This window comes from Phacochoerus africanus, chromosome 6 (assembly GCF_016906955.1).
Source record: "Phacochoerus africanus isolate WHEZ1 chromosome 6, ROS_Pafr_v1, whole genome shotgun sequence".
NCBI classification, from domain to species: domain Eukaryota; kingdom Metazoa; phylum Chordata; class Mammalia; order Artiodactyla; family Suidae; genus Phacochoerus; species Phacochoerus africanus.
This window is the reverse complement of record NC_062549.1, coordinates 98,547,534-98,574,074: the sequence shown is the minus strand read 5'-3', so window position 1 is coordinate 98,574,074 and position 26,541 is coordinate 98,547,534. Positions and strand designations below refer to the sequence as shown.

General features: G+C 42.0%; 1 protein-coding gene across 1 annotated transcript in view; it reads left to right on the top strand.

Annotated features, from left to right (window-relative positions):
• Positions 1-26,541, top strand: part of SETDB1 (SET domain bifurcated histone lysine methyltransferase 1) — a 33,033-nt gene that overhangs the window by 5,547 nt on the left and 945 nt on the right. Inside the window, 20 exon segments of the mRNA XM_047784719.1 lie at positions 7,384-7,418; positions 8,312-8,411; positions 9,019-9,144; positions 9,311-9,512; positions 10,072-10,145; positions 11,166-11,356; positions 12,331-12,460; positions 13,502-13,613; positions 13,615-13,665; positions 13,749-13,907; positions 14,759-14,805; positions 14,808-15,381; positions 16,110-16,226; positions 22,185-22,354; positions 23,333-23,961; positions 24,564-24,592; positions 24,706-24,838; positions 25,109-25,274; positions 25,659-25,870; positions 26,404-26,492. Of these exon segments, the coding sequence (XP_047640675.1) occupies positions 7,384-7,418; positions 8,312-8,411; positions 9,019-9,144; positions 9,311-9,512; positions 10,072-10,145; positions 11,166-11,356; positions 12,331-12,460; positions 13,502-13,613; positions 13,615-13,665; positions 13,749-13,907; positions 14,759-14,805; positions 14,808-15,381; positions 16,110-16,226; positions 22,185-22,354; positions 23,333-23,961; positions 24,564-24,592; positions 24,706-24,838; positions 25,109-25,274; positions 25,659-25,870; positions 26,404-26,492 (3,346 nt within the window).

Below are 26,541 nucleotides of genomic sequence, written 5' to 3'. Positions count from 1 at the left end.
GGGTCAAATCAGAGCCGCAGCTGCCAGTCTACACCGCAGCCACAGCAACACCAGATCCAAGCCATGTCTATGATATACACCACAGCTCACAGCAACTCCAGATACTTAACCCACTGAATGAATCCAGGGATCAAACCCACATCCTCATTGATACTAGTTGGGTTCTTAACCTGCTGAGCCACACTGGATCATCCACAAAAATTATTTTTGGATATTAAACCAAACTTTGTTCCTGGAATAATTCCCAACTGACCCTTTCTTTGTCTTAGTGTATAATCCTTTTTATATGTTGCTGAATTAGATTTGCCAGTGTTTTGTTACCAATTTTTGTACATATGTTTGAGGGCTTTTGGTTTGTAGTTTTATTATGATGTCTTTAGTTTTGATATCAGGGTAATATGGGCCTTATTAAGTTGGGAGGTGTTCCCTCCTGAATTATGGAAATGGAATTATTTCTTCTTTAAATATTTGGTAAATTCAGCAATGAGACCATCTTGGCCTGGACTTTTCTTTGTGGAAAGATTTTTCAAAATAAGCTTTTGAGTTTGGAATCATTTTAGATTTATGGAAAAACTGCAAAGATAATAGAGTTCCTGCATATCTTTCAACAGTTTATTCAAATATTAGTATGTTCCCAGGGTATATATTGGTCAGAAATAAGAAATAAATATTGGTGTATTACTTTTATCTAAACTTCAGGCTTTGATTTTTGGACTTTCTCTGTTCCAGAATCCAATCCAGGATATCATATTGAATTTCTTGTGGGAAGGCTTTTAATTACTAATCCATTTTCTTTATCTGGTGTGTCTATTTAGATTTCCTATTCTTTCTCAAGTTGCTTTTGTTCATTAGTGTTTTTCTAGGAATTTGTTCATTTCATCAAAGATGTATAAATTATTGCCGTAAAGTTCATAGTATTCCCTTATGATCCTTTTTAATTTTTGTAGGTTCTGTAGTGATGTCTCTTTTATTCCTAATATTGATCATTTAGATCTCATTTTTTTCCTTGTTCTTTTTTGGCCACCCTGAGGCATATGGAGTGGCCAGGCCAGGGATCAGATCCAAGTGGATCTCTCTTTTTTTTCTTGTTTAGTCTGGCTACAGAGTTATCAATTTTTGTTGTTTTACAAGGAACCAGTATTTGGGTTCATTGATTTATTTTTGCTTTTTTCCTATTTCATAGGTTTCTATTCTGGTCTTTATTTTCTTCCTTCCACTTTACTTGGGTTTAACTTGCTCTTTTCTGGTTCTTTAAAGTCAAAACTGAGACTATTGACCTTTCCTTCTTTCTAGTATAAATGTTTAAAGCTAGGAGTTCCCTGGTGATTCAGCAGATTAAGGATCCAGCATTGTCACCACTGTGGCTCTGGTTGCTGCTGTGGTGCAGGTTTGATCTCTGGCCTGGGAACTTCCACATGCTGCAGGCACAGGCCCCACCCAGTAAAAGGCAAGAAAAAAAAAAAGCTTTAAATTTCCCTCTAAGCATTGCTTTGCTGCATCTCACATCTTTTTATAATGTTGTATTTTCATTTAACTCATAAATTCTAATTTCCTTAGTGATTTTATTTTTTTATTTGACCTTGGGTTTCATTTTTTACCAGGCTCTCTTGTTTCCTCTTTGCATGTACATATTTTAACAGTTACCCAAGAATGTATGGAGAACTTACTTAAGCCTCTCTATCTATGGCTTTCTCCTTTTCAGAACCTCCTTGTTAAATTTGACTGACTTGCTGTTCACCTTAAGTAAGAGCTGCAGCCTCAGACTAGACAAAACTGCTAGCTGTCATGGCTAGTGCTTTGCTGGTAAAGCTACAGTTTTCACATACCAAGCTGGAGGTGGAATAGGGACAGGAGCTACCCACAGGCAAGAGATCCATAGACTCCCACCTTTGTTACCAGAAGCTTTAGCAGTTTTTCTGGAATAAATACTTTTCAATCTATTGTTTGCCTTTGGCCAGTTTCCTTGGTCAGTGCCTTTGGTCAGTGCCTTGAAGTGTGTGACCTTTTTTTCCTTTTTTTTTTTCTTTTTTACCATGCCTGTGGCATGTGGAAGTTCCTGGGCCAGGGATCAATCCTTTGCCACAGTAGTGACCCAAGCCACAACAGTGACAGAGCTGGATCCTTAACCTGCTGTGCCACAAGAGAACTCCTTGTCGAGTTTTATACTTGTTTTTTGTATAGAGGAAAAAGTAGCTGATCTTTTCACATCACTACTACCAGAGTGCTATAGTTTTGTTTAGTTTTAAATTGTATAAATGGAATCATAGACACTGTATGCATTCTTCAGTGACTTCTTCAACATCCTGCTGACGTGTGATACTTAGTTCAGTTGCTACTGCAGTACAGTGTTCCATCGTATGAGTGTGCCACAATTTATCTAGTTTCCTAACAGTTGATTTATTTTCAGGGGTTTTTTTTGCAATTGTAAATAATGTTCTGAATATTCTTGTACATGATTCTTGATGCAAATGTGCAAGAATCTTTTTAGAGAGTTCCTGCTGTGGCACAGCAGGTTAAGGATCCAGCATTGTCTCTGTAGCAGTGCTAGTTCGATCCCCAGCCCAGCACAGTGGATTAAGAATCTGGCATTGCTGCAGCTGCAGCTTGAATTAGATTCCCTGGCCCAGGAACACCCATATGCTGCAAGTCCAGCCAAAAAAAAAAAAAAATGTTTTTGGATATATACTATAAAAGTTGCTAGTTCTTAGAATATGGAATTTTCAACCTTACTGGATAATTAATGGCCAAACAGCTTTTCAAAGGGGTTGTGCAGTTTATATTTGTACCACCAGTGGTTGAGAATGTCCTTTATTCCACATCCTTGACAACACTTGGTATTGAGATTTTAAATTTTGATTTCCCTGTCTACTAGTGAACTTAAGAATCTTTTCATGTGTTTGCAAGTCATCTGTAGTTTTCCTTTGATGTACCTGTGCATGTCTCTTGCCCATTTGCTCAGTTGTTGTCTTTCTGATTCATAGGAAGTCTTCCTATTCTGTAATTATAATTACTAATCTTTCGCAGTTATGAATCGCACATACCACTTCAAACTTATGGTTTGTCTTTACTTTTTATATTATTTGTTAATAAACAGAAATTTAAACTTTAGCATTTCTTTTATGGTCATTGCTTTTTATATCTGGGCAGTAGCCCTGAGTCTATAAAGATCTTCTTTTATATTGTCTTTGAAAGTTTCATAGTTTTGCCTTTTACATTTAAATCTTTAATCAGATGGAACTTATTTTTTATGTAGTATTTGAGGTAATTTCTTTTCATCACATTGTTCTTAAAACAATTTTCCAGCACCATTTTTTTTCCTTTAAGTGCCGCAGCTGTGGTATATGGACCCTAGGCTAGGGGTCGAAGCAGAGCTACCTGCACCACAGCTATAGCAATGCCAGATCTGAGCCACATCTGTAACCTACACCTCAGCTCACAGCCACACTGGATCCTTAACCCACTGAGCGAGGCCATGGATCGAACCCACATATCTTCATGGATACTAGTCAGATTCGTTTCCCCTGCACCACAACAGGAACTCCTCCAACACCATTGTTGGAGTCAGTCCCTTTTTTTTTTTTTGTCTTTTTGCTATTTCTTGGGCTGCTCCCGCGGCATATGGAGGTTCCCAGGCTAGGGGTCTAATCGGAGCTGTAGCCACCAGCCTATGCCAGAGCCACAGCAATGTGGGATCTGAGCCGCGTCTGCAACCTACACCACAGCTCACAGCAACGCCGGATCATTAACCCCCTGAGCAAGGGCAGGGACCGAACCCGCAACCTCATGGTTCCTAGTCGGATTCGTTAACCACTGCACCACGATGGGAACTCCAGTCCCTTCTTATTGATTTACGTTGCCTGTTCCATCATAAATTATTGCCATGTATGTTTGGGTTTTTTTGTGGACTTTGTATTCCATTTCATTGGTGGTCTGTCATTTCTTCCCATGTTAGTTCTATACTTTCTATCACAGTGGCTTTATAAGTTTTTATATTTGTTAACTCTAGTAACCTCATTTTCTTGTTCTTCACAGATGTCTTGGTTCTTTTTCACCTCATGTGCTTGTATTTATATTTGAGTATTAGCTTGTCATGTTCCCCACTTCTCCCCCCCACCAATAAAAACTCCAAAACTATTGATATTGTCAAAAGATCAATTTAGGGGTAGGAGTTCCCATCGTGGTGCAGCGGAAATGAATCTGACTAGGAACCATGAGGTTGCATGTTTGATCCCTGGCCTTGCTCAGTGGGTTAAGGATCTAGCGTTGCTGTGAGCTGTGGTGTAGGTCGCAGACACAGCTAGGATCCCGAGTTGCTGCGGCTATGGTGTAGGCCAGCAGCTATAGCTCCGATTCGACCCCTAGCCTGGAAACCTCCATATGCTGCAGGTGTGGCCCTAAAAAGCAAAAGGAAAAAAAAAATTAGGGGTAGTTGATGATTCATAGTATTTAACTGTTCTATACAAAGATCATTTGTTTAGTCCTTAACATTTTTCAGTAAGGTTGATTAATTTTCTCCATGGAAAGCTTGCACATTTTTGGTCAGATTTATTCTCCCCATTTTCAGTAGCCACAAAAATATTTTAACAACTTTATTTCTTTTTTATTTTTATTTTTTATTTCCTTATTTCTTTTCTTTTCTTTTCTTTTCTTTTTTTTTTTTTAAGGGCTGTACCCATGACATAGGGAGGTTCCCAGGCTAGGGGTCGAATCAAAGCTGTAACTGCTGGCCTATGCCACAGCCACAGCAATGCAGAATCTGAGCTGTGTCTGCAACCTACACCACAGCTCAAGGCAATACCAGATCCTTAACCCACTGAGCAAGACCAGGGATCAGACCTGCATCCTCATGGATGCCATTCAGATTCATTAACCACTGAGTCATGACAGGAACTCCAACAAATGTATTTCTAATTAATTGTTGCTGATGTATAGACATGTGGTTGACTTTTATATATAGATTTTTGTATCTGGCAATGTTTCTAAATTTTTATTTCTATGATTTCATTTAAGTTTTTAAGTAAACTGTCATCTGAAAATAGCTGCAGTTTTTCCTTTCCTGTTTTTATAGAAGAAAAGTTTTTTCTTTTTCTTATCGTATTTCACCAGCTATGACTTTTATTATATTGTTATTTTTTTATTATATTGTTAAATGGGGATTATGATGATGAGCTTCCTTGTTTTGTGCCTTATTTTGTTTATTTATTTATTTTTAAAATTTAATTGGCTGCAGCATGAGGAGGTTTCTGGGCCACAGATGGAACCTGCGCCACAGCAGTGACCTGAGCCATAGCAGTGACAGTGCGGGATCCTTAACCCACTAGGCCACCAAGAAATGCCTTATGGCTTATTTTAAAAGGAATGTATTTGGAGTTCTCCTGGTGACTCAGCGGTGATGAACCTAACTAGTATCCATGAGGATTGAGTTCGATCCCTGGCCTTGCTCAGTGGGTTAAGGACTGGCATTGCCATGACGTACAGTAGAGCTGCTCCAATCTTGCATTGCTGTGGCTGTGGTGTAGGCCAGCAGCTCCAGCTCTGATTCAACTCTTAGATTGGAAACTTACATCTGCTGTGGTGTGGCCCTAAAGAAAAAAAAAAAAAAAAAGGTTAGAAATAAGCGTTGACAAGGGTATGGAGAAATTGAAACCCTCTAAATTGCTGGTGGGATTGTAAAATGGTACAGCCACTTTGGACAAGTCTTTTAATTCCTCAGAAAGTTAAATGTGGAGTTACTTCATGGCCTGAAATTCCACTTCCAACCATATACCCCCAAAAAACGAGAAGGTATACCCACATAAAAACTCATACACAAATGTGCATATCAACATTTTTCGTAACAGCTACAAAAGTGGAAACGATCCAAATGTCCATCAGCTGATGAATTGATAAATAAAATATGGCATATCCATACAGTGGAATATTATTCAATCATAAAAAGAAATTAAGTGCTGATAAATGTGGCAACATAGATATATTCACATGATATATACCACACATAATAAGACTCCGTTTAGGAGTTCCCGTCGTGGCACAGTGGTTAACGCATCCAACTAGGCACCATGAGGTTGTGGGTTCAATCCCTGGCCTTGCTCAGTGGGTTAAGGATCCGGTGTTACCATGAGCTGTGGTGTAGGTTGCAGATGTGGCTCGGATCCCTCGTTGCTGTGGCTCTGGCGTAGGCTAGTGGCTACAGCTCCGATTAGACCCCTAGCTTGGGAATCTCCATATGCTGCAAGAGTGACCCTAGAAAAGGCAAAAAGACAAAAAAAATAAAATAAGACTCCATTTATATAAAATGTCCAGAATAGGTAAATCCATAGGACAGAAAGTAGATTAGCTGGGAGTTGGGGGTAGGGTGGAATGGGGAATTACTGCTAATGGATATTTTCATCACCCCAGGAAGAAACCCCATACTCATTAGGAGGGTTTCTCCTCTGAGTGATAAAAATGTTCTAGGATTTGTAGATAGTGGTGATGGCTGTGAAAACTTGTGAATAAAAAACACTGTACTAAACATTTTTAAAGGGTAAGTTTTTGGTATGTGAATTATATCTGAAATTTTTTTAATTTTAATTAAATTTAAAATTCATCTTCAGTTGGACTAGCCACATTTCATGTGCTTAGTAGCCAAATGTTAGCAGGGTGGGCAATGCACATAGAGAACTTGTCTATCATAGCAGGAAGTTCTACTGGACAGTACTACTCAAGAAACATTTTTGCTTATTAATTCATTGATCACATTTTATTTTTCAAATCAGTTAGCCTGTAAATAAATCATTGTTATAAGAAGCAGATATTTGGGAGTTCCCACTGTGGTGCAGTGCAGTGGGTTAATGATCCAGCTTGTCTCTGTGGAGGCACTGGTTGGATCCCCAGCCAGGCACAGTGGGTTAAGAATACGGCCTTGGTGTATCTGTGGCCTAGGTTACAGCTCTGGCTTGGATTCAGTCCCTGGCCTGGGAACTTCCATATGCCACAGGTATAGCCAAAAAAGAATTCAAATATTTGAAAACCCCAAATACTAAAGACTATCATCTGTCCCCATACTTTACCCCCAGAAAAACACTGTCGCCTATTTGCTGTGTATCTTTCTGGATGCTTTTGGTACTTTTACATAGATACGTTTATGTATATCTAGTTTACTGTTATTATCAATAATGTTTCCATGATAATGCTTTTTTATTGTACATATTTTATAGAAGTATAATTGATTTACAATGTTGTGTTCATTTTTTGCTGTATAGCAGAGTAATTCAGTTATACATATATACACACACACACATATACACAGTACATGGTAATGTTTTTAAGTAGGTTACTTCTTGATTTCTCAGAAATTCTTACATAAAGAATTCTTACACTCAGAGTTTTTCTCATCCATAGGGGATGCTGGGAGCAGAACTCCAAAAGATCAGAAGGTGAGTTGAGAAGGGTAAGAGAAGGGTGAAAGATAAGAGTATGAAAATGGAAGAAACTTTTGGCCTGACCAGTCAGTTCAGCCATCGATACATAATCTTTCACCCTCTAATCAGCCCTATGAGTTGCAGTTCTGTAATAGATGTTATAAGATGCATGCACTGAGTGCTGTATTAATGTAGAGTTTGGCAGTGATGGGCTAGGTGAAATTAATTAAGGAGAGCTTCCCAAAGCCGATTTCTGAACAGTTTTGTAAGAAAGGGCAGGTTTGTTTTTTTTATTTTTATTTTTTTTTGGTCTTTTTGAGGCCACACTCGCAGCATGTGAAGGTCCCCAGGCTAGGGGTCGAAGCAGAGCTGTACCTACCCGCTTACACCACAGCCACAGCAATGCAGATCCGAGCTGTGTCTGTGACCTACACCACAGCTCACAGCAGTGCCAGATCCTTAACCCATCGAGCGAGGCCAGGGATCGAACCTGCGTCCTCATGAATGCTAGTCAGGTTCTGTAACCACTGAGCCACAACGGGAATCCAGAAAGGGCAGTTTTTGCCTGATAAAGTAGCTATAAGCTTCTAAACATAACTCAATTCTATTTTACTTTTGAAAAGAAGAGGGTTTTTATTGTTTAGGCTTTTGGGGGGAGGCGATGGGGGGTTGGTTTGTTTTTATGGCCGGCCACCCCTGCACATGGAAGTTCCTGGGCCAGGAATTGAATCTGAGCCACAGCTGCGGCAACGCAGGATCCTTTAACCCACTGTGCTGGGCTGGGGTTCGAACCTGCGCCTCCACAGCAACCCAAGCTGCTGCAGTCAGAAAAGGAAAAATTCTTATTCACAAACTGTTTTTAGCCCGTGCTATTTTAAAATTTATTTCCCTCATCCCCTTCATTACAGCTTCGTGAAGCTATGGCTGCCTTAAGAAAGTCGGCTCAAGATGTCCAGAAGTTCATGGATGCCGTCAACAAGAAGAGCAGTTCCCAGGATCTTCACAAAGGTTAGGGTCAAGAGGTTCCTAAGTATAGGGAGGGGTCATGAATTCCTACAGAGATTTCATGGGTAACTGGTTTCGTTTTGGCATTTCAGAGTCCTTCACCTCTCTTGAGTTCTTTTAACACCACAGGTTTTCCTTGCTATCTACTTAAGTCTTTTGTCTGCTCGGTTTCCAAATACCTTTTTAGCTCCATGTTTATGATCTCTTCTTCCAGGTGCAGGTTAGAGAGAAGACAGTGACTCAAAACTCTTAAAAAGAGGTGTGGCAAAGCTTTGTAGAATGGTGCTGTTAAGAGATCTCTCTCAGGAACATGTTTTATAAATGCTATTTGACATGTAATGAGTGGTAATGTTATTAATAAGGAGTTTGAATTATTTGGTTAAAATGAGATGTTCTTGAATTACATTCAGTTATTCAAGTTTTTCCTGTTAGTATAAACAGTCCAGTCGGCTGTGTCATATATTTTTGCCCTTGACCAAGACAGCAATAAAAGTGGCTGTGGATCAAAGGTTACCCAATTTGCCACAATAACCAAGTACCCTTTTTATTTTTCCATTCTCTCTCCAGTCTATGCTATATCTCTTTAGAACAACGTTGATTTTTTTCCTAGGAACCTTGAGTCAGATGACTGGAGAGTTGACCAAAGATGGTGACCTGACAGTCGGCATGCGCATACTGGGCAAGAAGAGAACTAAGACGTGGCACAAAGGCACCCTTATTGCCATCCAGACAGTTGGTATGTTCAAGCTAGAGGAAGAACTAATGAAAGACAACCTGCAGGTCTCCATTGCTGATTGTTTCTTTCCCCAACAGTCTTGCCTTTTGTGTCTCACATAGCAACCTGAATTCACACGGAAACTGATGGTTTTTAAAAACTTTGTTTATCTTTCTCTTTTACTCAGGGCCAGGAAAGAAGTACAAGGTGAAATTTGACAACAAAGGAAAGAGTCTACTGTCAGGGAACCATATTGCCTATGACCACCACCCTCCTGTTGACAAGCTGTATGTGGGCAGTCGAGTAGTGGCCAAATACAAAGATGGGAATCAGGTCTGGCTCTATGCTGGCATTGTAGCTGAGACACCAAACGTCAAAAACAAGAACAGGTACCTGGACAGAGGAATGTAAAGAGAGGAGAAGCCAAGAGCACAGCACCTGCCCTGTTCAAGCCATAGTCCAGATCTCACAATTAGCTTTTGTCTTCTTAGTCCCCAGTGGCCAGAAACCCTTTCTCTTTCTTTGCCACAGGAGTCATGTTGGGTGGTAATTCTTTCTCACCACCTTCCCCCTTTTTTTTCCCTTTTCTCAAGAAGAAAACTCAATAGGTGGAGAATAATCAAGATTGATTAATGGTTAGGGGAATAGAGAATTCATATAGAAGGAAAAAAATGGAGACTATATGTTTTTCAGCAGTGTAGAAATCTGTTAGTATAACAAGACCAAATAGCTTTGAGAAAGTGGGGATATGTTGGTAAGCTTAAGGGAGAATTCTTAACTCGGGGTGGGAGGAAAGAATGCTAGGAAGAAAGTAGTTCACTGGAACATCTTCCCTGGAGTGTGTCCTGTTTATAATCCAGAGGAGTAGAAGCTATGATCAGATAATTTCTTTAGGTCATGTTAAAAATCATAACCTCTGATCTTTCTACCATCACTCTTTCTGTTCAGGTTTCTCATTTTCTTTGATGATGGCTACGCTTCCTATGTTACAGAGTCTGAACTGTATCCCATTTGCCGGCCACGTGAGTGTCCCTCCTTTCTTCCTTATTCTTTCCATTTCCTTCTCTACCTTGTATTTCTTCTTAAGACAATTAACTAAAAAGCCCAGGGTTCTCATGTGGCGCAGTGGGATAAGGATCTGGCGTTGTTACTTCAGAGGCTTGGGTCGCTGCTGTGGCAAGTTCCATCCTTGGCCCAGGAACTGCCACATGCTCTAATGTTTTGGGTGCTTTAGTCTCAAAGAGCCTAAGTTTGATTAACATCCTTTGAGAAATAGTTTTATTTGCTCACCTCTAGTGCTGGGTCTTTGCAGCCAAAGAGTGAGACTTTAGAAAATCATGGCTGACCTTGAGTGGATGTTCATATTGTAGAAGTGTTTTGATTTCATTTCTAAATGATTTAGGTTTGAGAAAATGTTACTTCTCTAGTCTCATGCTTAATCTAACATTTATATAAACCTGTAGTCTGCATGGTGCTTTCTAGAGAAGCTGTGTTAGATGGGCTGTCCTCTATACTTATGACTCTAGCTTGGGAGAGACTCTTGCTGAAGCAACTGTTTTTAATTGTAGAAGAGTCAGCTGACATGTCTATGTTTCCACATAACATGCATAAATACATTCAGGGTCTGAAAAACCTGATAGAGCATGAGAAGAAAGGGCAGTTTTTGTTTTTCATTGTTTTTTTTTTTTAATTCATGGTGCTGCCTGATTCTTTTTTGATTTACCTTTAGGCTTATCAAGTTAGCAAGAATTTCCATTTGACTTTTCCTAAGAAGAAACATCCATTTTTATGAAAACAAGTGACCCACCTATGTTTGCATATTGCTTATTTGGTATTTACTTGATTTGCATGTGCTTTTACACAATAAGTGTATTACATTTCAGGTGGTCTTGGTTTTGCTTCCCTTGAGATTATGATTTCTTCATTTATTTTTTCTCTCCCTCTCAACTTGAAAAATACCAAATATCTCCTTGCCAACTATTTTTTCCTATCAAGACATGCCCTGCCTGCCCTCTCTCAGCCTTGCTTCTTCCTTGGGACAGTGAAAAAGACTTGGGAGGACATAGAAGACATCTCCTGCCGAGACTTCATAGAGGAGTATATCACTGCTTACCCCAACCGCCCCATGGTGCTGCTCAAGAGTGGCCAGCTCATCAAGACTGAGTGGGAAGGCACATGGTGGAAGTCCCGAGTCGAGGAGGTGGACGGCAGCCTAGTCAGGATCCTCTTCCTGGTACTCTTCTTCTGAAGAGTTTTGGAGGCAGGGGTCTGGGTGGGATGGAGGAGCACAAGGCAATAATAATAAGGACGTGAGGACGCAGGTTCGATCTCTGGCCTCCCTCAGTGGGTTAAGGACCCAGTGTTGCCGTGAGCTGTGGTGTAGGTTGCAGAGGTCGCTTGGATCTGGCGTTGTTGTGGCTGTGGCGTAGGCCAGCAGCTACAGCTTCAATTCGACCCCTAGCCTGAGAACCTCCATGAGCTGTAGGTGTGGCCCTGAAAAGACAAAAAAATAGTAATAGGATGATTTTGTAGCTGTGCCATATTTTTCCCTCTTTCTTGTCCTCTTACCTTTTCTCACTGTTTGGGGTTGAATTTTTACTTTCTTTTTTTTTGTTCCTCTATGAATTTGTTGGAAATAAATTCCCTGAATTTAATTGTGGCACTAATCTTCATGATGGTTGTTTTCATTTTTCTCCAGGCGTATCCACAATGTATGTAGGTACAAGGAAGGCAGCTAGTTGTGTTTGCCCAGGGCTAGGGCTTTGGTAGCATAGTAGGACAAAAAAGAGGGATGATGGAATTGGAGGCCTTTTCCAGGCCCAGTTTAACTCTTAGTTCTTCTGTACCTATCCTTAGCTCTCCTTTCATGCCTTTCTTAGTTATATTTCTTTTCTGAGCTATCTCAGCCCTCTGATCCTAAGGCTTTGTGATCCTTGTTACACTTCTTATAATCAGTGTAAATATCTTTCTCTCTTGTGATGTTTTAAACCAGGAATATATGTGCTTTGGGGGTTTTTTGAAAAAAATATTCCTGATACCCATCATGGAGCCTAGCACATGAGTTTATTAAATAACTTCAGGAAACTCAGGGCGCATCGGAGAGATTTCCTCTAAGGGAGGCACATCATATATATTCTTCACAAATGGAAGGACAGATTCCAGCCTTTAACCCATTCCCCTCACCCTTTCTGCCTCCCAATCCCTCAGGATGACAAAAGGTGTGAATGGATCTATCGAGGCTCTACACGGCTGGAGCCCATGTTCAGCATGAAGACATCTTCAGCCTCTGCACTGGAGAAGAAGCAAGGGGGACAGCTCAGGACACGTCCAAATATGGGTATGTCCTCAAAGATACCCTGAGAGAGAGAAGAAATGGACAAACAGGGAAGGGATTTATATACAATGGCTATCTTTTTTTTTTTTTTTTGCCATGGCCTGCAGAAGTTCCTGGGCCAGGGGTTGAATATGGACACAGCAGTGACAATGCCAGATCCTCAACCTCTAGGCCACTGGAGAACTCCTGCAGTGGCTATCCTTTGTGAGGATGACACTACTGACTCATTGGAAACAGGACATGTGCCTGTTGGGTTGTTTCCAGTGGTGGTAATGGATTTGTGGTGCTCCTTCCACGTGCTGTGGCTCTGATTTGTTCTAAAAACCACCTAAAAATCTGAAACAGTTGCCTTAGGTTAGAGGTATTGGTGGTAGTGACTACCTACCTCTGTTTTCCACATAAGGATTATCTGATTTATTTGTGATCTTTGGTCACAGTTTTTTTTTTAAGGGCCACACCTGCAGCATATGGAAGTTTCCAGGCTAGGAGTTGAATCAGAGCTATGTCTGCCAGCCTACACCACAGCCACAGAAACACCAGATCCAAGCCAAGTCTGCAACCTGTATTACAGCTCACACCAACGCCAGATCCCCAGCCCGTTGAGCTAGGCCAGGGATGGAATCTTCGTCCTCATGGATACTAGTTGGCTTCATTACCACTGAGCCACTACAGGAACTCCTGTGGTCAGTTTTTCTTAAAAGCCCAAACTGTCTTTATTTTTATATGTTCTTGCATACTTTCTGGTTAATTTTTCCTGATAAACCTAAGTTGATCAAAGAATGCATTTTTAAAAATTGCAACAAAATATGTAGCATAATTACTAATGTAAATCGTCTGAGGCAGGAAGATAAAATCTTCACTGTCTAAATAAAAACCTGTGCCAGTATTCCCACTCATCAGTGTAAATAATGAGATCTAACAGTCTTAGCACTTAACCAAAATGTCTCCATCATTGCATTTTTCTATTGTAAATTGAGGTGGAAGTGTGTGCACTAATATAAATGACACAGCTATTATCTTCTTGGTATTTCCTTTTTCCTATAGGTGCTGTGAGGAGCAAAGGTCCTGTGGTCCAGTATACTCAGGATCTGACCAGTACTGGAACCCAGTTTAAGCCACTGGAGCCCCCACAGCCTACAGCCTCACCTGCCCCACCTGCCCCCCGCCCCATCAGGTCCACCTCTGTCCCCGCAGGCAGGTGACAATGAGTGAGTGCTATTTCTTCTTTTTTTCTAGTTTCTTTTATGTAATAATTTCTGTATCCCTTACCATATGATTTCTAATCTCCTAGAAGCTTGGAAAGCCAGCTTGCCCAATCTCGAAAGCAGGTAGCCAAAAAAAGCACATCCTTCCGACCAGGATCTGTGGGCTCTGGTCATTCCTCCCCTACATCCCCTGCACTCAGTGAAACTGCCCCTGTTGGGAAACCAGGGATCAATCAGACATATAGGTAAGAAAGTCTCAGGCTTTCTGTTGGAGGGGTTGGCAGTATGGACTGAGTGGTCACTGTATAGTGGTCACTGTTCCTTGGCCACAAGGGGGACCTAGTTAAGATTATGATGGTGAGGACTTTGGATTTGAAAAGAAAGCTTTAACCTTGAAAGTCTCCCAGAAACCGAACATAGAAGTAACTGAATTGGAAACTAGAGGCTTAGAAATACAGACACTGGAAAGTCATTTGTTAAGACTGCTCACTGAATATGGCGTCGTCATTGTTATAATAGAAGGGGAAGGGGAATTCTTTAGCCTCTTGCCTTGAATTATCAGAGTTAGTAAGGACATTTATAGGACAGATAGCAGGAAAAACAAGCATTGGTAGAAGACTGGACTCTACTTCCATAATTCATAGGCAGGAAAATGTATCGAATGGAAATAGAGATATTATCAGTCTGTCCACAGTAATAACCGGAACAAAGTTCGCACTATGGCACAACAGGATTGGCGATGTCTTAGGAAACACTGGAACACAGGTTTGATCCCTGGCCGGGTACAGTGGGTTAAAGATCCAGTGTTGCCGCAGCTGTGGCTTAGGTCAGGACCGCGGCTTGGATCTAATCCCTGGCCCGGGAACTCCATATGCTGCAGGCGGCCAAAAGAGAAGGAACAAAGAAAGAGTAACCAGGGCGTTACTTTACCAGGCTTAGTAAGGTAAGGGGAAATTTGACTTTCGTGTATCATCTTTAGCTCCAAGAGTACAGCTATTTGAAAGGTTAGAGACAGGGCTTAGCCAGTTGATAGGCTAATTATACAACAGAGAGGTCCTATTGCCTTCTTATCTGATGTCTTGCATGTCATTTACAGATCACCTTTAGGCTCAACAACCTCTGCCCCAACACCCCCAGCTCCCCCGCACCCCCAGCCTTCCATGGCATGCTGGAGCGGGCCCCTGCAGAGCCCTCCTACCGTGCCCCCATGGAGAAGCTTTTCTACTTACCTCACGTGTGCAGCTATACTTGTCTGTCTCGAGTCAGACCTATGAGAAATGAGCAGTATCGGGGCAAGAACCCTCTCCTAGTCCCACTACTATATGACTTCCGGAGGATGACAGCCCGGCGCCGAGTTAACCGGAAGATGGGCTTTCATGTTATCTATAAGACACCCTGTGGCCTCTGCCTTCGGACAATGCAGGAAATTGAGCGCTACCTTTTTGAGACTGGCTGTGACTTCCTCTTCCTGGAGATGTTCTGTTTGGATCCATATGTTCTTGTGGACCGAAAGTTTCAGCCCTATAAGCCTTTTTACTATATTTTGGACATCACCTATGGGAAGGAAGATGTTCCCCTCTCCTGTGTCAATGAGATTGACACAACTCCCCCACCCCAAGTGGCCTACAGCAAGGAACGAATCCCAGGCAAGGGTGTTTTCATTAACACAGGTCCTGAATTTCTGGTTGGCTGTGACTGCAAAGATGGGTGCCGCGACAAGTGAGTTGCTTGGGGAATTGGTGGCCTTCCCTCCAACTTTGTTACAATTGCTTTTCTTTCTAACTCTTCCTTTGTCATGTACCTGCACTCCTTTTTCCTTTCCTTACCTCACTTTACCTCCTTCCTTAGCTGGAGCTCCTCCTGTAAGGCCTCCATGAAAGCTATGAGACAGGCTGGGTGATGACATGGCCCCGCTGTGTAACCCTGGGTATATGTGTCTTGTGTTTGTTTCTGATTCTTCTTTTTCTTTGCTTCCCTCGATCATGCTTTCAGTTACAATTTGTTTTGTTCTTAGTCTCTTTATCATTTTTTTTTTTTTAGGGCCACATCTGTAGCATATGGAAGTTCCCAGGCTAGGGGTCAAAGCCTGAGCTGCAGCTGCCGGCCTACCCCATACCCACAGCAGCGTAGGATCTGAGCCACTGGTCTGTGACCTACACCATAGCTCACAGCAATGCCGGATCCTTTACCTACTGAGCAATGCCAGGGATTGAACCTACATCCTCATGGTTACTAGTCAGATTCATTTCTGCTGAGCCACAGTGGGAACTCCTCAGTCTCTTTGTCTTATTCTGTCATATTCTTACTGTCTTTTGCTTTCTCATTTACGTGTATGTGAGAAGAAAAAGAAATGTCATCATCTTATCTCCATCCTTTTATTAGTAGTACTTTCTCTCTCTAAAGAAAGTCTCACAGATCTAGCTATTCTGCACTTCTGTTTTACACAGATCCAAGTGTGCCTGCCATCAGCTAACTATCCAGGCTACAGCCTGCACCCCAGGTGGCCAGATCAACCCTAATTCTGGCTACCAGTACAAGAGACTAGAAGAGTGTCTGCCCACAGGGTAAGTAGTCAAGGGAAAGTGAAGCACTTCAGAGATGTAATTCTTTTTTTTTTTTTTTTTTCCTGTGCTTGTAAGAACTATCAGTATTCTAAAACTTGGAGCCAAAAATAGAATAACCGGAACAGACATTTTATCAATTAAATCTTACTTACTGAATTCCCAGCACATGTTTCTTCCTTGGGCTTTCCTTGAACTGAAGGCATATAATGATTGAATAGTGTCTAGCAATTTTCTATTGCAGTAAAAGATGACCTTAATTATAGCTATATAATTATTTTAACAGATTGTGGTTTACTCTGGCAAGTGAGATGTGGTCAGAGAAAAATAGGCTGGGGCCTGATTATATAGGACTTTGTGAATCAGAATAAAACTTAGAATCAAATTCATGGTACAGTAGGAAGCTGTTGGAGAATTTTAAGCAGGCAAATGGTGCCTTTTAAAGATTAGTCTGACTTCTCTATGAAAACTAAGTCTAAATTTAGGGCAACAAAATAGGATTTGAAGACCAATTAGATAATTTCAGGAATATCGGTGAAGTAGTGATTGGTGGGGCTTGTACTAGAATGAAGGTGGCAGCAGAGCTCAAAGAGGATAGATTGGGGATGCACTTGGAAGTAGAGCTGCAGAACCTGATAGATTGTGGAATCGGAAGGAAGGAGCAGAATCAAGAACAAGTCCTAAATGTTATACTTGACCAACCAAGTAGACGTTGGTGCTTTTTACCGAAATGGAAAACTGAGCCAGAGTTGCAGGTCTGAGTGAAACTCATCTACTCTGGCCATGTTAAGTTTGAGATGCCCGTTAGCAACCCAGGTGGAAAGGTCAAGAAGGCATTTTCAAGAAGGGGAGAAATGTAAGGTCTGGGCACAAAGAATTAGAAATTTCAGCTCAGGAACAGTATTTAAAGCCTGGATGAGTTCCTATAGAAAGGATATTGATAATAGAAAAGAGAAGGGGCCAGGAGGAAGCCCTAGGCTCTCAACTAGAGATTGAGTAGAGGCGGTTGAGCCAGCATGTGAGAAGGACAAATCAGGGAAAGAGTGAAAAGAGTGGGATTATATTTGGTAAGTTGGATCTATATAAATATGTTCCTGGAGTTGCCATTGTGACTCATCGGAAATGAATCTGACTAGTATTCTTGAGGACACAGGTTCAATTCCTGGCCTCGATAAATGGGTTAAAGATCCGGAATTGCTGTGAGCTGTGGTGTAGGTTAAAGACGCAGCTTGGATCTCATGTTGCTGTGGCTGACGTGTAGGCTGGCAGCTACAGCTTCAATTCGACCCCTAGCCTGGGAACCTCCATATGCCACAGATGCAGCTCTGAAGGAAAAAAAAAAAAAAAGCTAAATAAGTGAAATAATTAGTGCTCAAGATACATAATAATTGGGGTTCCCATTGTGGCTCAGAGGATTAAGAACCTGACTAGTATCCATGAGGATGTAGGTTCAATCCCTGGCCTTGCTCAGTGGGTTAAGGATCCATGAGCTGTGGTGTAGGTTGCAGACATGGCTCAGATCTGGCATTGCTGTGGCTGTGGCATAGGCCAGCAGCTGTAGCTCTGATTCGACCCCTAGCCCAAGAACTTCCATATACTGCAGATGTAGCCCTAAAAGGGGGGAGGTGGGGGAAGTACAAAATAATTAACAGAACAAAAGAGGAAAGAAGCATCAGTGAAATAATTCAGATATTTTCCCATAATGGAAAGATCTGTGTTTCCAAATTGAGAGGACCAATCAGGTCCTACCATAAGGGAAGAAAAATAGATTCCCACTAAAACATGAACGTCGTGTCCACAAAACACTGAAGACAAAAAGAAAATCCTAGGGAGTTCCCTTGTGTCGAAGCAAGTTAAGGATCCAGTAGTCACTGCAGCGGCTTGGGTTGCTGCTGTGGCACAGGTTCAGTCCTAGCCCAGGAACTTCCACATGCTGCAGGTGCTGCCAAAAAAAAAAAAGAAGAAGAAAGAAAGAAAAAAATTGTAAAAGCAAAAGCTTCTAGAGAAGAGAAAGAGACCATAGAAGAAATAAAAATTCAGAGTGACTTTGACCTTTTCAAGATAACATTAGAAGTTAGAATGGCAATTAAGGAATCTTTTCAGAATTCTAGGGAAAATTGTTTCTAACCTAGAGTTCTCAACCCGGGAAACCTATCAGTTATATGTTAAAGTAACCTAAAGACATTTTTAGACATGAAATACTTCATAATTTTCCATTATTTTCCTTCTCAAAAAGTTACTGGAGTTCCCGTTGTGACTCAGTGGTAACGAACCCGACTAGTATCCATGAGGATGTGGGTTCGATCCCTGACCTCACTCAGTGGGTTAAGGATCTGGTGTTGCCATGAGCTGTGGTGTAGGTGACAGATGTGGCTGAGATCTGGTGTGGCTGTGGTGTAGGCCAGCAGCTGCATCTCCAATTCAACCCCTAGCCTGGGAACCTCCATATGCCACAGATAGCCCAAAAAAAAAAAAAAAAAAGGTTACTGGAAATGTTTATTAAAATTAAGGAAAAAGTCAGGAGAGAGGAATACGGAATACATAGTCAAGGGGGCTTCCAGGCTGACAGCTGTGTATCAGATATAGAGAACAGTCAGTATGAGAGCAGGTCAGACTTGGCTGCAGGAGAGACATGGGAAAAGGGGTTTGATAGAAAACCTGATGTGTTTGGGTATCTTTCAGAGGAGATTGAGACTACTGAGGAAATAAGATCATGAATTAGTGCTGAACGTATATTGAAAACTAAGTGAAGAAGTGTCAGCTATTAGCTTTGGCTACATTGTATCACTTATGTTTTAATTATAAACAAAAGATTGAATCTTGTAACAGTGTTTAGATTTGCTAACACCTGACTGGTAGACAACTGTTCATTGTGTTTGAAACATTTCATAAAAATATTTTCAAATAATCAACAAATATGTCACTCCCCTTCTTAAAACTCTTTAATAGCTTCCCACTGCATTCTGGATTTCATTCTAACTCTTAATCTTGGATCACAAGACAATGTACTCTCTGGCCCCTTCCTATCTCTCTCCTTCCAAAACTGTTCCAACCACACTGATATTCTTCAGTGCCTAGATCTAGTTCACCCAGTGTTTTGCCAGCCTACCTCAAGAGCCCTCATACATACTGTGCCCTCTTGGCATCCCTCCACTATTTTTTGCATGCTTATCTGCTTTAACCTTGAGCTCTCAGCTTTAATCTCACCTCCTCAGAGAGACCTTTCCCAGTCACTCTAAAATTAGGTCATTTTCACTCCCTTAATTCTTTCATTGAGCACCCTGTTCATGTCCTTTATATTATCTGTTGACTTGTTTCTTTTCTTTTTTCCATTAGACTGTAAGCTCCATGAGGGCAGGAACCTTTTCCTTCTTGCTCATCATTGTATCAACAGGAGCTAATTTACCCAGAGTATGTGTGGCACATAGTTACCACTCAAATTTTGTTAAGTGAATGAATCTACTCAATATAGCTACTCTGAAATTTTCACATGGTGGTGATTAGACCTGAGCTCAAATTCTGTCCTTGTCCCTTCCAAGCTGATCCTGTTTTATTAGCTGTAAATAGAGGATATGAGCACTAATACCTTCTCAACCCCAGTGGGGTTGTCTTTTGTTTTTTTGTGTTTTAGGGCCTTGGATGGAGGCGCGCAGCCTCCATATGAAGGTTCCCAGGCTAGAGGTTGAATTGGAGCTGTGGCTGCTGACGTACACCACAGCCACAGCAACGCGGGATCCAAGCTGAGTCTGCAACCTCTACCACGGCTCACAGCAACGCCAGATCCTTAACCCATTGAGCAAGGCCATGGATCGAACCTGCATCCTCATGGATGCTAGTCAGATTCATTAACCACTGAGCCATAACAACTCCCCCAGTGGTGTTTTAAGGGACCTAACAAAGTTGTTTCTTTCTTAATTACTCAATGAATGTATTACATTTATAGTTGTACAATGATCATCACAATCCAATTTTATAGGATTTCCAACCCACAACCCCAGCACATCCCCCCACCCCCCAAACTGTCTCCTTTGGCAACCATAGGTTTTTCAAAGTCTGTGAGTCAGTATCTGTTCTGCAAAGAAGTTCATTCTGTCCTTTTTTCTGATTCCACATGTCAGTGAAAGCATTTGATGTTGGTGTCTCATTGCCTGACTGACTTCACTTAGCATGATAATTTCTGGGTCCATTCATGTTGCTAAAAATGCCAGTATTTCATTCCTTTTAATGGCTGAGTAATATTCCATTGTGTATATGTACCACATCTTCTTTTTTTTTTTTTTCCATTTCTTGGGCCACTCCCGCGGCATATGGAGGTTCCCAGGCTAGGGATCCAATCGGAGCTATAGCCGCCAGCCTATACCACAGCCACAGCAACACGGGATCCGAGCTGAGTCTGTGACCTACACCACAGCTCACAGCAACACCAGATCCTTAACCCACTGAGCAAGGCCAGGGATCAAACATGCAACTTCATGGTTCCTAGTCGGATTTGTTTCCGCTGCGCCAAGACAGGAGCTCCGAGTCAGATTCATTAACCACTGATGACAGGAACTCCTGTACCACGTCTTGATCCACTCCTCTGTCAATGGACTTTTAGGTTGTCTCCATGTCTTGGCTATTGAAAATAGTGCAGCAATGAACATCAGATTACGTGTGTTTTTGCGAGTCATGGTGTTCTCTGGATAGATGCCCAGGAGTGGGACAAAGTTGTTTCCTAATATGGTGTTGGTGACATGATGTGTTCAGTTTGTAAAAATGCATTTCACTGTTGACTTTTACATATACTTCTCTTTGTGTCTATCATGCTTTTAATTTTTTTTTTTTTTTTTTTTAAGGGCTGCACCCATGGCATATGGAGGTTCCCAGGCTAGGGGTCAAATCGGAGCTGCAGCCATAAGCCTACACCACAGCCACAGCAACGTGGGATCCTTAACCCACTGAGAGAGGCCAGGTATTGAACCCAAGACCTCATGGTTCCTAGTCAAATTCGTTACCATTGAGCCACAATGGGAACTCCAAATGCTTTAATATTTTTTTAGGTTAAAAAAACACCTTTATAGGGCTGCTTTGAGTATAGAATAAAAGTGTATGTAAAGCATTGATGTAATGCCAAATACAAAATATATGTGCTTAATAATAGAAGCTGCTGTTACCATCTCTGTCCAGAGGAATTTGACTGATTGTACTATTGCTATCTTTCTGAAAGTACTGTCTTCCTTAAATTTACCTACTAAGAAAATAAGAAGTAAAATCCTAATATTAAGTAGAGCAGAAACATTGATACCTGAAAATATGACAGTATTACTATATTATCTTCCTTTAATGTTGATATTTACTAGATCTCCCTGATTAAGTTCAGTAGTTCATTTTTTAAGTAATTACGTTGTAAATTCCCTAAACTAGATAGAATATGAGCTTCCAGGAGGAGAGATTGTCACCTTTTCCATTGTGTTCCCAGTGTCTAGCACAGCTCTTCAGGTTTAATAAATGTTCACTGAATACAAGAATGAAAATCAACTTTACCAAAAGCAAGAACCCCACGAATTTTAGTTCTAGTTCCTCATCTTTACTCCCTTTCAGTATCTATTAATATGGGATTCTGCTTTTCTTACACATTTTTATCTTACCTGTTTCTACAAATTGACATAGCTTATCTACTTATTTTAATGGCTCTTAATCCATATTCATATCATAGGTTGCTTAGCTTTTCTCTAGGTGTTAAGCATTCTCACTACTCACTCTTACTAACTGTGGTGCTATAAATATCTGTATCAATCACTTTTTCCCTTTCTGAGTTATTTCTCTGGGCTGTAATCCTAAATGAATCAGAGATCATAGACCGTTCAGTAAGTGCTCATCTAGATCATTACTTGATAATGACACCTTAATTATAAGTTCTGTGGATGTAATGGATATTCTAATGATCTTGTCATGATTGATTTTATTGTAACCTCCTCCCAGAGTTTATGAGTGTAACAAACGCTGCAAATGTGATCCAAACATGTGCACAAACCGGTTGGTGCAACATGGACTGCAGGTTCGGCTGCAGCTCTTCAAGACCCAGAACAAGGGCTGGGGTATCCGCTGCTTGGATGACATTGCCAAAGGCTCCTTTGTCTGTATTTATGCAGGTTGGTAATGAAATGAAAGGGTTGCTTTCTGGGTTTAGGACTGGTGGGAAATTGAATTAGAGACAAGTTGAACATTTATTTATGAGAATAAAATGCTTAAGAAGTAAACTGGGGGAGTTCCCGTCGTGGCGCAGTGGTTAACGAATCCGACTAAGAACCACGCGGTTGCGGGTTCGATCCCAGCCCTTGCTCAGTGGGTTAACGATCCGGTATTGCCGTGAGCTGTGGTGTAGGTTGCAGACGCAGCTCGGATCCCGTGTTGCTGTGGCTCTGGCGTAGGCCGGTGGCTGCAGCTCCGATTCAACCCCTAGCCTGGGAACCTCCATATGCCTCGGCAGAGGCCCAAGAAATGGCAAAAAAAAAAAAAAGTAAACTGGGAGAAAGAGGAGGCCAGGTGTTCCTACTGTAGTCCAGTAGGTTAAGGATCCAGTGTTGCCACAGCTGTGGCTCAGATTCTGTCCCTGGCCTGGGAACTTCCATATGCCCCAAGTGCAGCCAAGAAAGGAAAAAAAAGAGGAGGCCAGGATTTTCTTCTGTAAAGAACATGAATGTGGATCAGGTGGGACAAAAGTGCTTCCTGAGGAGGAGCATGAAAAGGTAGCCAACAGAACATCATGTCCATTGTATCTAATGAAAATTGTGGGCATGATGTTTCAGTGGAGAGACATGACAGTAGAGTCCAGTGTGTCATTTTTTCCCACATCACTATACTCCACCCAGAGAGTTAACATAACTTAAGAACTCTGTTTTGGTAAACAAAGTAAAGAAGAAGAATGGGAACACAGGGCAAGATTTAAAACTACAGTAAGCTACCCTTACTCTCAGTAGTTGAGACAGTAATGAGGTCTCATTAAAGAGAAATGAGACCATAATGGAGGCGATTTGACTCTGTGCTGGTGGGCTGGGTATTGATGGAAGGAACTTTATTCTTTCTAGAAGATCCTCATGACCCTGGAAAGCCTTTCTCTTCATTCCTAGGCAAAATCCTGACAGATGACTTTGCCGACAAGGAGGGCCTGGAAATGGGTGATGAGTACTTTGCCAATCTGGACCATATTGAGAGTGTGGAGAACTTCAAGGAAGGATATGAGAGTGATGCCCCCTGTTCCTCTGACAGCAGTGGTGTAGACTTAAAGGATCAGGAAGATGGCAACAGCGGTACCGAGGACCCGGAAGAGTCCAACGACGATAGCTCAGATGATAACTTCTGTAAGGATGAGGACTTCAGCACCAGCTCAGTATGGCGAAGCTATGCTACCCGGCGGCAGACCCGGGGCCAGAAGGAGAATGGATTATCTGAGATGCCGTCCAAGGACTCTCGTCCCCCAGACCTCGGGCCACCACATATTCCTGTCTCCCCATCAATCCCTGTAGGTGGCTGCAATCCACCTTCTTCTGAAGAGACACCCAAGAACAAGGTGGCTTCGTGGTTGAGCTGCAATAGTGTCAATGAAGGTGGCTTTGCTGACTCTGATAGCCGTTCATCCTTCAAGACTAGTGAAGGTGGAGAAGGCCGGGCTGGGGGAAGCAGAGGGGAGGCTGAGAAGGCTTCCAGCTCAGGGCTGGGCTTCAAGGATGAGGGAGACATCAAGCAGGCCAAGAAAGAGGTAAGCAGTGGCCGGAAACTCTGACAAGTGTGGCTTTTGTGTAACTAGTGCAGCAACAGACTTAATGCAGTCTCACCATGAGTCTTCACATGTACATTATTTGATGGATATTTCTGTGGCAAACCTAATTAATCTACCCAGCATATTCCTAGTGTTTGCTTATAGAAATCATCCTGCTGGGTGAAAAGCATCGGATTCATTCCAAAGTGAAGGGTTTATAAGTAATTTTTTTTAATTACTATTTCAGGTTATCTAACCATTGCTTCTGTTAAAGTGGAAAAACAGGAACTGATGTTACATATTTTTAATGTTGTTGAAACTTAGCACATTACAGGTGGTGAACTGAGTCCCTTGCCCTTGTGAGATTCTGCCCATGGTGTTTTCTATGAACACTTTTTAATGCCCCCTTCCAGGGGTCTTCCTGATAAGAATGATTATTACTGTTAAGTTGCAAAGTAATTTCTCTGCACACACCCCACTTTAGATAGTGTACCTTTCACTGGCTAATGGCCTTGGAGGTCATTTTAGCTAAAGCCTATAACTGTTGATTTGTTATCTAGGACCATGAAAATAAATTTAGCTCTTCTTGCTGTCTCTTCCAGGACCCTGATGACCGAAGCAAGATGTCAATGTAAGTGCCTCTCTTTTTGACCTGTGTCCAAATCTGCCTTCTCTCAAGCCTACAAAAGCAGCCTCATAAACAGCCAATAATCTGACCCCTCTCATGTCTTCCTCCCCCTTCAGAGTTACTGAAAGCTCTCGAAATTATGGTTACAATCCTTCTCCTGTGAAGATTGAAGGACTTCGCCGCCCACCAAGTAAGACTAGTATGCATCAGAGCCGACGACTCTTGGCCTTTGCTCAGTCGAACCCTGATGTAAGTGACCTTTCTCAAGCTGTACCTTACCCAGCCTTCTGTTCTACTCAGAGCCTGAGTAAAGGAACATCTCCCCACCTCATCAAGTCCTTCACCATAAGTATTGTTAGATATTTTCTTTTTTTCTGGCCTTGACTTCCTGCCTCATCTTCCTTCATCCAGTATCTGTAGTCTCAGCCCCTTCCTGCCTAACCGTAGGTAAAAGCAAGGACCTGAAGGGACCCTCTCCATTTACTCTTATTCCTTCTTCTCACCCTTCTGCTTCCCCAGGATATCCTGACACTGTCCAGCAGCACAGAAAGTGAGGGGGAAAGTGGGACCAGCCGAAAGCCCACTGCTGGTCAGACTTCAGCCACAGCCGTTGACAGTGATGATATCCAGACCATCTCGTCTGGCTCTGAAGGGGATGACTTTGAGGACAAGAAGAACATGTCTGGTAGTCTGGAAGAATTTGGGGGGTAGTAGGAAGGAACCAATAGGCAAGTTGGGAAAGAGGAATTTTTTTAAAGAAGTAGAGGGGAAAGTTCAGATCCTAAGAGTTGAAGCATTTCTGGGAGGCCCCCTGACCTCCCAGCTCAACTGTTGATATTGTTTGACACATCCCCCTTCCTCTCTTCTTTCCACTTCCCTACTGTTTCCCCTCAGCTCCCTTGTCCAGCAGATCTAATCCTACTTGAAAAAACATACACCTAGGCTCTTTGCCTCAGAGTCCCCACTTATTGTTATTCCTGAGCTGCATTGGGTGGGATGAAAATGAAAGTGGAATGTCCAGGCATGAGGTGGGATGGATGGGTCTGACCCCATTCTCCTTCCCCTCCAGGTCCAGTGAAGCGCCAAGTGGCAGTTAAATCAACCCGGGGTTTTGCTCTCAAATCAACCCATGGGATTGCCATTAAATCAACCAACATGGCATCTGTGGAAAAGGGGGAGAGCGCGCCTGTTCGTAAGAACACACGCCAGTTCTACGATGGTGAGGAGTCTTGCTACATCATCGACGCCAAGCTTGAAGGCAACCTGGGCCGCTACCTCAATGTGAGACCACTTAACCTCACCTGTATGTCCTGAATATCCCATGGTCCTCAGATTTCTAGTTCTTTTATTTTTGTTTTGTTTTGGTTTTTGTTTCTTTTAGGGCCGCACCTGTGGCATAAGGAGGTTCCCAGGCTAGGGGCCAAATTGGAGATGTAGCTGCTGGCCTATGCCACAGCAACGCAGGATCTCTGAGCTGTGTCTGCCATCTACGCCACAGCTGACAGCATTGCCTGATCCTTAACACACTTGAGTGAGGCCAGGAATCGAACCTATGTCCTCATGGATACTAGTCAGATTGGTTTCTGCTGAGCCACGACAGGAACTCTTCTGGTTCTTTTAACACAAGTTTATAAACCCACCTTTTCTTGTTACAAATTCTTGAATTTCAAAGGATCTTAGAGAAGTAGCTTTCTTTCAAAACTTCTCTGTTGTGATGGGGAGGATCAAATGGCATTGTTGTCATCCAACTCTCACTCCACAAAGCCAGATTCTGTTTCCTTAGTTCTTATTTGAACTTGTCCTTAAACCTACAGCACAGTTGCAGCCCCAACCTGTTTGTCCAGAATGTCTTCGTGGATACTCATGATCTTCGCTTCCCGTGGGTGGCCTTCTTTGCCAGCAAGTAAGAGGAGTCAGGAAAGGGGATGCTTGGGTAGGAAAAGAAGCCCAAG